Source organism: Maylandia zebra, linkage group LG6 (genome assembly GCF_041146795.1).
Source record: "Maylandia zebra isolate NMK-2024a linkage group LG6, Mzebra_GT3a, whole genome shotgun sequence".
Lineage (NCBI taxonomy): Eukaryota > Metazoa > Chordata > Actinopteri > Cichliformes > Cichlidae > Maylandia > Maylandia zebra.
This window is the reverse complement of record NC_135172.1, coordinates 37,031,154-37,041,959: the sequence shown is the minus strand read 5'-3', so window position 1 is coordinate 37,041,959 and position 10,806 is coordinate 37,031,154. Positions and strand designations below refer to the sequence as shown.

Here is a 10,806-nt window from a genome sequence, read left to right as displayed (position 1 = left end):
ATTCTGAGGTACAGCAGCCCATACAACGTACATTATTATAATTAGAATAATTGTGAAAGTGTAATAATTCTACTAGACTTGTGGGCTTTTGAGACAGAAAATACAGCTTTTAAAAAAAGGAATGCTCGAAAGATCCCTAACTTTCAGTCCCGTTATAAATGTACATGTTGCTAGGCAACGTGTGCACGTAAAACATTGCGGTTAGCTCAAGCTAAAACGAAATACGGGATAATTTCTCCTTTGCGCACTCTGTGCTAACTCACAAAAATGGCGGTCAGTGGCAGCATATCTGATCAGAAACTGGAGCTTCAGCGTAAAATCAAATTTCTTGGTATGTTTGTTTGAAATGCAGTGGGTGCCTTGATTTAATTTCATGCTAGTAGGCATGGGTTAGCTGGAATCAGCCAGCTAACTGCCATATTTAGCGTGAATGAATATACATGAATTCTTAATGCTTTATAATTCATATAATTAAGTCGAATAAAATAAGCGAGCTATTAAGTATAAAGTTATGGATCGCCTATTTCCATGCAGTATTATATTTGTCCACTAGAGGGCGAAAAAACATTACGTTATGAGAGGACTGAGGCCACCACCAGGAAGCAAAAAGAGTTCATCCGTCAGCTGAGGCAGGAGAACGAGAATCTGCGTAAACAGCTGGCAGAAACTAAGGCTGTAAGTAAGGCGATCAGATCACAACAAACTAAACATGAAACATGTTTTTAATTGTGGGGAAGTGGTCTGAAATTTGGATAAATCCAACTTACTGAAATAATAAAGGTTACAGATCAAGGTTGGGCACATTTTATTTCAATTTAGTTTTATTTATATTGCACCACATCACGAAAACAGTTGCCTTAAGGCACTTTATATTGCAAACTAACGACCCTAAAATAATACAGATAAAACTCTAACAAGCAAACGACTCCCTACGAGCAAGTGCTTGGTGACAATAGCAAGGAAAAAACTCCTTTTAACAGGAAGAAACCTCCAGCAGAGCCAGGCTAAAGGAGGGATTGTGGTTCTGCCACTGCCACTTGATTGTGAGGGGAGGTAAGTGAAGAAGAAACACTCTAAGCCTATTGCAGGGTAACTGAGGGAGGGTCCAGGGTCTTAACTATAAACTTTATCAAGAAGGAAAGTTTTAACCCTAGATCCATAGATTGGTACATCTCTTTTGAGCAACACCTGACATTAGGGAAATTAGGAATCTCACACATACCACAACTAATTAGAAGTGGTTTCTCAGTGTTTATTTTTTGCTTCATTTGCTTTTCTTTATGCTTTATTGCTTTTAATTTATGTCAGTCTGTATAGCTAGTAGTGACTTGCACCTGGGCACGGCTTTGGCAGCAAAATACAGGTTAATCTGCACTTGTAAAAAATCATTTCTACTGGGTCAAACATTAGAAAAAAGTGTCCTGAAGTGCAGTGTTTTAATAAACTAAAACTCATCAAAATAAAAGACACAGAGACAAGAGATTTTAAAAAATGCTTTGCACTCCCCACAAGGAGTCATCCAGATCAAATGTGTCTCAGTCATTGTCTTGTCTTTCCTCTTAGCCTGATGAACATATAATCAAAGTGGCCTTTAAAAACAGAGATATGGAGGGGAAGGCCTTCTGCAACAGCACAGTGAAGGTGAGAGGAAGTCAGTATACACATCATGAAAAAACAAAGTGTAATAAGATGGGATTTCCTATTTTATATTAAATAGAAGAAAGTTTTCACAGCAGTCTACTGATTTCTATAAACTAAGTACACCTTTACATAATGCCCGTTTGCTGCTATATCTATACTCCATACTGGTACTCAGGTTGTTGTACTCTATTTATTTTATTTGTATTACTTTAATACTTGCATTTATATTACTCAGGTTGTTGCACTCCATTTATTTGTACTACCTATTACTTCTTATTGTTTCTTCTTATTCTGTTTCATTCGCTCCGGGACCGTGTGCACGTAATTTCGTTCCACCTTATGTAAACATGTGATGCGAATGACAATAAAGAAGCCTTGAATCCTTTAGCAGAATTAGGTTAATGTCTTTTTGCTATTTTCTGACCAATGCACAGCCTGACCTCAGAATTCATTTGCATCTACTCCTAGGATGATTGCTGGACCAGCAAACTGGCAAAATGTGTTTATATACAGGTGATCACACTTGTTGATGATCAGTTAATCAAGTGTGTAATTACTCATCCACTTAATTCCACTAGAAAGCGGTGTACATAGTTTTTCACAACCCCGTGAAAACTTTCTTTTTCATTACTGTATACAGTGTCAGTAAATATAGTTTTATTGTATGTTTTATTGACTGTACTGCATTCCTCACAAACGCCTGCATGTTTTTCAGGAGGTAAATGAAATGCTAAATGAAGGAGTGCTGTTCAAGAGGAAGTGTATCAATGCTGTAAAACACACAAATGAGGTCTACCAGCGTCGCCTCAATCAGTTGAAGATGGAGTACCAGAGGCTGAAATCAGAGAGCAGCAGCAGTAAAGTATCCTCTGATGCTCGCACTCGGAAAAAAAAGGACGATGCCATGGTAATTACCTCTCTGACCCCCCAAAAAAATCAAATTTTCTTGGGATTACTTTTTGTTGTTTGTTGTGCTCATTTGCAGACTTGAGCAAAATGACAGATCATAGATGACGATGACCAATGATTTGTGTTTATGTTTAGAAACTGCGGACTCTGGAGAATGATCTGGAGAAAACCCAGTTTAAATGCATGGAAGCTAAGAACATCATGGTTAACTATCTGAAATTCAAAAATCACTTACATGTAAGTCCAGCATGTGAGAAAATGTTTTGTTACGCTTAAACTTATCTTCATTTGATGTGATTTTTGTTAGAGAATTTGTTAATTGTCCTATAATGGTTTGTCTCAGATATTTTTGAAATATCAGTAAATTTGTAGTGATTATTTTGCTATTCACGCTAGCTGTTAACTCTCCATTATGCATTAGCAGATGCCTGCATGCAAGTGGAAGCACTCGAACATGAGCAGTGTTTTGTACAGAGTCTATTATTTATTGCTGTTTGGCAGTTTTGCAGAAAATAGTACATCTTCGCTGTACTCTGCGCTTGGTTGACTGTTATATGGGACTCTGTTTGATACTGTACTTTTTGTCCCTGTTTATTCTTCAATTGACATACTAGTTCTTGATTCCTGTTTTCCAAGGAAACCAGTCAAATTTATTTACATTTAAGGTTTTTTTTCCCATTTTTTTTTATGTGTGGTTTAATTGCTACTGTAAGAGCAAGTACGGTATATATAACTGCTGCCACACCATCAAAAGCCCCTTTGACAGAAATAGAGCAAGTGATCTGTCTGTTTATAGTGCAAACAAACACACTGTTACATACACAGGTGGAGATTTTAAATCCAGGTCAGGAATTTTTAAACCTGCTGAAAAAAAATAACCCATCAAAAACTACAAAATAGAAAGGTAATTACAGGATGTCAATCGATAAGTTCCTAATTTAAATACAATGTTAGCAATAAATAACAGCATCAATGGGACCTGACTGTTGAAAATCGTAAGGATTATATGATTAAAATATTATTTAAATTAAATTTTGTGTTAGTGCACATTTTGTCTTGATTTGGTTTTAATTCCTTGATCACAGTCAGGTAATCTAAATACTTTATTTCTCTCACATGGACAACCTTATTTCTGATTCTGTTTATTTCATGTTCACTCACTTTTCCACCTTCACCGCCTCAGGAGGAGAGTCTCACTTACAAGGGCCAGTTGGACTGTCTGGAAGCAGAAATCCTGAAGCAAAGAGAGGAGATGAATAGGCTGCAGATCATGAATAATGACCAACAGCTCTCCAAAGAAGCTACTAAGGTGACCTATAAGATATATCCTGTGTGATGAGTTAAAAGCATAAATGTTTCAAGATACAGTGTAAGAATTAGAATCCACTCCCTATTGCTATCATAAGTCAGACGATGTGCTGGAATTATAAATTAGGAGTTATAACTTGGAAACACTAATACACTAGCCTTGCCTTACCTTATCTTATCTTGTGAAGGTAAAATGAAATGATTGAGGATAACATGTCTGTCCACACTTATCTCAGACACCTCCTTCTGGTCTATATTATAGGTAATAATACGATTCTGTCATACTAACAATCTGTTTGTTTCACTGTCTCCATTTAGTTTAAGTGAACTGAAACAAGTTTTTCAGCCATTCTTCTTGTTCTTTGCAGGATGAGTTGCAGAAGCGGGAGGAGCTGCTTTACAAGGACAGTAAGGAGAGGGCGTGTATAATAGCAAGTTACAGGAAAAAGGTTAAGGAATGCAAGGCCCAGGCTGAAAAAGTCGATATAAGGGTGAGAGACATAAGGTGACACATTATGTATGTATTGAATTTTACTTACCAAGAAATGTATAGCCGTAATTATATCAGTGGGGTATTAAATGTATGGATGCGAATAACTGGAGATTTTCACAAGGAAAGAAAGCTAAAGCAGAGCAGCCTAAACCTAATCCACAGTGAAGGCCTCCCTATTCTTTGGTAAAATAATAATAAGGGAAGAAGAGTCATTTACATTTGGAATGATTAATACCTGCAGGATCAGATAACTCTGCCAGAAAAACTAAGCGGTGAGGCCCAGCACATCATCACCAGGATGGAAGAAGAAGATTTGAAAAAAATTTCTACTTTTGAGGAGGCCTTCAGGCGCATCAGCGAGACCACAGGTGTCACAGACACACAGGTATAAATGTTCCCACTGATTCTAGTACACACCGTGTAGTTGCTGTTATTCTTTTTTTCATCCATTTTGTGTTTGTGTAGGAGATACTGGAGTGCTTTAACTCTCAGGAGGAGACACACCAGCATCTGCTGAAACTGAAGGAAGAGAATGAGAAAGTCCTGCTGCAGCTGAAGGAAGAGAAGGAGCTTCTGAGCCAACAGTTTGAGGAGATGAAATATTTTAGACAGGCTAAACACCCCAGGTGAAGTATAGACATCTGCTTGACAATGGTTGAAATCTATTATTACTCTTGTGATAAAAACAAGAAAACACAAATATTTTAGAAATCTGTCAAGAACTACAGAACTACAAGAACTAAAAATTATATTTAGTCAGATAAATATAATTTATAACTTATTCTGTGTAACTTATACAAAGGTTTGAGCCGGCACACTGGGCATAAAAATGTTTTTTATGTCCAGAAATGCAAGTAAATAACAGTAATTTGACATCTTAATCACAAATAATAATGTGCTTTACTAATTTTTTCGAATTGTTGTCCATGAAATTGAATATTCATGGATAACAACAAAAACTCAAGCATAAATATGATTTTGGTTATTACAAATGCTGTTAATTTAGGGCAACTGAGGCAAATAAAAATACATTTGGTAAGCCATGTATTTAAAACTTTAATGCAACAGCTATCACATTGGCTGATAGCCTCTGCTCTTTCTCTGTTTCATTAGTGACCAGCAGGCCCTGCAGGAGTCTGAGCAGCAACTGCAGACTCAGCAGCAGAAGTGTGATGCAGCCAAAGAGCAACTGGATTGGCTCTTGAAGACTCTTCACACTGCCCAAGCTGGAGTTGAGCACCTGGCCAACAAACTTCAACACATCTCACTGGTACTAACAATTTCAACCAGTCATAATATTGAAATAGCCAGTTTATCACTTATTCCTAATATTAAAATATTTTTCTGCCCTCAAACACAAAGCTTTTTAAGTGTAATTCCTTTTTATGTTTGTTCACTCATCTTCTTCAAGAGTGAGGACACAGTTCCTGAAGTGGATCCAGATTCTGATCACTTTGTTCTGGAGCTGATGGCCCAGTGTGAGAAGAAATTATTGTCACTGCACAAAGAACTTCAGGGGAAGGATGTGGCTGGTATAATGAAGGAGCTGGAAAAAAACAAGGTGAGACAAAGGCCCTCTGTAGCAACACGGCTATTTTAAAGACAGGTCCTGAGCAATGTTTCCTCTAATTTTTCATGTGTCTGAGCGAACACACAAACTCCCTGAGCGGTCCCTTGGACCACTGTGAGCAACAGCAGACGTGTGGTCACGCCAGCACTGAATCCCTCTGGTATAACGTGGCCTATTAACACAATTTAAAAACTGGTATAAAGTCCACACTTTTCCCGTCAATTGTTCCGTCTGTCCTGCTCACATCTCCAGTGGTTGTACACGTTGTCATTAACGGCTTCACTCCTTATCAGCCACGCCACTTTGCTAGCTAAAACACCGGTGTCGGCACATAAGGACGCTGTCATAGCCTGTCAACCACGTTGTTTAGTTCGGTATATACAAATGTAAATCGCATGATTCAATGCAATTCAGGTTAGATTTTTTTTGTGCACAAGGCAGATTTTTTGTGTGCAGAGACTGTGCCAGCAGTGTGCAATTGCGCACATGCGCAGCTTAGAGGGAACATTGGTCCTGAGTCTGGATGGGATATAGAAAACATGGTTGACATTTGCAGAGGTAGTTCTAGCAAAGATGTAGTAGTCAGAGTGGGAAAGGCATGGGCACAACATTGATTGCATTGCACATGGTGTCTCTATTAACAGAGAATGTTAGAACATTATACGTATATAGTATAACACTTATGAACAGGTGCCTTTGAAGAGCTGAGAGTCACCTGATCAGAGCTATTAACAGGAAAACGTTTGGGAACATTGTCAGACAACTTGTAATAATTAGACTGTCACAGTTTGAAATTTAAACACTGTCTGAGCTTGAGCTTTTCACAGCTTACATAAAGCTGTGTAAAAGCTGCTGTGTAAAAGCTGCTGTGCTTTCTTTGCTTTACTTATCAGGATGGAAAGGTAACCATTAGAGGCACCTGAAGTGTTTGTTCTTGACTGAACACTCAACAGCACCTTCTCACTTTGAGAATATGAGGACAGGAAACATGCAACAGTCTGCCTGACATTCAAACATGACATTGATAATATGGGTCACAGGTCCGTTTTTAAATGGTACGATCTTTGTAACTGACGCAACTCTGAGCTGATAATTTGGAAATCAGTCCAGCCTTATTTGCCTGGCTGGTGCAGTTGAACTTTACTTGGCTTTCCTTTGTACCTCTACTAAAGGAGAATTTGAAGTGTGGCAAAGATCAGTCTGTTCATCTTAGCTTTTGCAAGTTAACCCTCTCCAGGCAGACGTTGCAGATTTGCAACAGTTAAGACCTAACAACCTGATTACCCCACATACATATTTTATGAGGTTTTTTTACTCAGAAGTACCACTGCAGGACTTGGTTGTGCATTAGCAACAAAAAACTTAATTTGGTCCTGAGAGGGTTAATGTTGTAGACATACATAAGCCTAGTAACCACTGCTAACACATGGGCTATGTTAAGAATCATATTGGATAATATAAAACAAGTAGCTGGTATTATGTGATAAGGTGGTTAAATTTCAATAAGCTTTTAACTAACTTATTCACTGTATTTAAAAGGGCTGCAATGATTCATTGAGTAAATCAAATCATTTCATTACAAAAAACTTTTGAAAAATTGAAACAGCAACACTTGTTACTGCAATCATCATTAATGCAAGCAGACTACAGTACAAATGTATGTAAGCAGATGATCTGTCTAGATTAGGCATCTTGCTGAAAGCTAATGATAGCCATCCCATTTTCTGTCACAGTGATAAAAGAGGCGGTTTACGACACCTTATTTCAAGGTTATTACTATTTCCATATTATTTTTTAAACAAGTATAAAATATCAAATTATATTAGTTAAATTGTATTAATATTTTTAAATATAAAAAAGGTTATTTTTGTTTTGTTTTTTCTGAAGGATGTAAGATCTGGTGCTGTTAGGCTGAGCTGAATTATTCTTAACATTAATTAAGATCATCTGCATCAACATAACATCTGTTTTCTGCAGCAGGAAACACTGCATCAAAGCACAGGCCAAACCTGAGAATGCTGACATGCTCACTACACTTAACCCTTTCATGTATGAATTATGACAACCTCAATCAGGATTTTTTTCTTAAGTATTTTTGATCATCTTTAGGCATGAAAAAAAGATTTTTGAACTTCGTTTTTATAAACATGTACTTTTTTTCAAAGAGTTTTTTTTTACATGTCCACCTGTTAGGAATGTGGACTTTGATGTTTTATTTATCAGGGTACAACCTTAACAGTCTTTCACCCTATGATAGCTGCGATCTTACAGGGCAGTGTCCCTTTATTTATCAATTGAATAATTTTGGGAGGTGACTTGCAAGGTTACAGAAATGTTGTACTCATTGTTCCCCCTGGTGACATAAAAAACAGAAAAGGATGCATGTGTTTAGTGTTGCACACCTGTAGAGAATGAAACTATAATCTTATGTTGCTATCTTTGTATCTCTACACACTGAAGAAGGCACAAGCCAGTAAGTGAATTGCTTTAAATGTGGGCAGGGCTTATGACTCACAGATTTTTAATGGAATTTGAGATTTTTAGTGTTTAAAAAAACATCTTAATTTCTGACTTGATGTTTCTTTATTAGTTGTACATAAGAAGTGAAGAAAAACTGTCAGCATACATCACCAGAGCCAAACCACCTGTGGATCAAGCACATGACCCCCTCCATGACAGTAAGTTGGTATCCTTTTACACACCAACAGTAATGACTGCATACTGTCCCTACTTACTTCACCGCTTCTGTTGCAGAGAATGAGACTGACGAGGGCAAAGCTAAGGTCATCACGCGTGAAGCGCTGAAGCTTCAGTCTCAGCTAATCATTGACTCCCACTCCAAGAGAAAGACCAAGATGAAGATGATGAAGAAGAAGGGCAAGTTATAAAGCGACAACACAATCCTCAATGTCTCCCAAAAACATGAAATATAAAATGGGATGATTGTGTCCAAGACTTTCCACCACAATTGTTTCACCTCTGTAATTGTTATTTTGTGTCTTAGCCGGTGCTATAAAGATATTTAGTGTACTGTAAATGAAAACATGTATTTTAACAGTATAACAGTATTAAATGATTTTCATAAATTGATGCTTCGTGTCTATACTTATTGTGTAACTGGGTTTGTTTTGGCAATAGTCAGGTGTCACTGTTGCACCAACACACTCTACCCCACCTCTGTTTTTTGAGCTCACATTTCACCCTGAGCCTTCCTGGAAGCCAATGAAAAAATACTGTTTTTAGTTTTTATTCTTTTTACCATAACTCCCTGTATAGTGTGTGGAATAGAACCCAGTAACTAGCAACTCCTTAGTTGTTAATGTTGTTATTTTCCTGTTGTTAGAAACAATGAAAGTTGTCGGTTTTATCTAACAAACCCAAAGTATAGTAGCCTTCTGAAAGCCAATACTTGTGACGAATCCAGCCTTTATTCATGCTTGAATTACATCAAACTTGCTTTGTCCTGCTATAAGTTACAGATGTGAATATGAACCCTCCCTAAAGTGCGTACACCTGAACTATCTCTGCAACGATTGGCATCTCAGACAGTGTTTGTTGCTTCTCTTCTTAACCACTGGTTGAGTAGACTGAATAATACATCTCCATACCAACATGTCAGATAATAACCACAGTGAATGTCTCAGTGTCTCGCACAGGGCTAGGTCAGCAGCAGTGATTGAATGACGTACCAAAAGCAACCAGAAAGACAACTCTGTGCTGTGAACAAAAGCTCTCTGAGCACAGTTATTAGGTTTTTGTGTATATATGTGTGTGTGCTCCAAAAAAGGTTAGAATAAGGACAACTGTGATAAAACATTGTGCCTAACATGGCTCAGGTTGTGTTCATTTTATAAGTTTTGCTGAAGTTTTTTGACTGCTTGTTCATGTCTTTTTTATCCATTGCTCTCTAAAACTAAGTTTATCTACATTTCAGTATATTTTATGCGGGAATAGAAGCTGTTAGAACTTATATGATGTTTGGAAGATAATATAAAGGGGATTTTGTGATACTGGAAACAAAATAAATCTGACTTAGAGCGTAGCTTAACTATCTGAATGCGTATTTGATCCCAGCACAATTATGCAATTAGTACTAAGCCTCTGTTTGTTGTTATGGATGGACTAATAAAAGCTCCTGAGAACATTTATTTAGAGAGTTTTTTCACAGACTTATGCACTTTGAGTTCATCTGAAACATTACATTAGCCTATACCTAAAGTTATTGTTATGTACTGGAATTTCTATAGCACTTCTCTGGTCTTACCGAACACAAAAAGCACTTTAGCTACTAATCACATTTTAACCATACATTCCCACAGTGATTTATTCTATATTCACTGCTCAAAAACATTAAAGGAACACGGAGAAGGCCGTTGGTTTAGTTCACCAGGATAAGCAGTAACAGAGAAATACACCAGATCTCAGTGGGGGAAAAATCACAATGGATATCTGTACTGATATGGACTGGGTAATGTTCAAATGAAATGATGCCACGTCATTTGGTGGAAATTAAAAATAGCAACTTACAGATGGCTAAATTCAAAGAGACCCTGAAATTCTAAGAGAAAACACGATGCAGTAGGCTTGTCCTTTTTACCGAAATTTCATTGCAACAACTCAGGCTCTTATGTGCCTGTAAGCCTTTGTGACAATGTCAGGGCATGCTCCTAATGACATGATGGATGGTTTTTTGGACCTCTCCTCCAGGGCATCACTGAGTTTCCGGATAGTCTGAAGTTCAACCTGTTGCCTGTCGAGGTCTGTGTGTCCATCTATGGTTATGCCTCCCCAAACCATCATTGACGCACCACCAAAGTGGTCACGCTGAACGATGGTTCAGACAGCATAACATTCTCCACAGCTTCTCCAGACCCTTTCACATCTA

General features: G+C 37.6%; 1 protein-coding gene across 2 annotated transcripts; it reads left to right on the top strand.

Moving 5' to 3' along the window:
* Window positions 1-175: 175 nt before the first annotated feature.
* Window positions 176-9,011, top strand: odad3 (outer dynein arm docking complex subunit 3). Of its 2 annotated transcripts, none has more exons than XM_004538895.3 (13): window positions 176-331; window positions 554-675; window positions 1,564-1,641; window positions 2,357-2,548; window positions 2,686-2,787; window positions 3,734-3,859; window positions 4,227-4,349; window positions 4,593-4,736; window positions 4,817-4,977; window positions 5,465-5,621; window positions 5,763-5,912; window positions 8,512-8,599; window positions 8,676-9,011. In XM_004538895.3, the coding sequence occupies exons 1-13, from the start codon at window positions 268-270 to the stop codon at window positions 8,807-8,809; spliced, it is 1,641 nt and encodes a 546-aa protein (XP_004538952.1). In that variant the 5' UTR covers window positions 176-267; the 3' UTR covers window positions 8,810-9,011. The 2 variants fall into 2 exon arrangements, with proteins under 2 accessions (XP_004538952.1, XP_076741298.1); XM_076885183.1 differs by having other exon boundaries at window positions 198-331; window positions 535-675.
* Window positions 9,012-10,806: the final 1,795 nt, after the last annotated feature.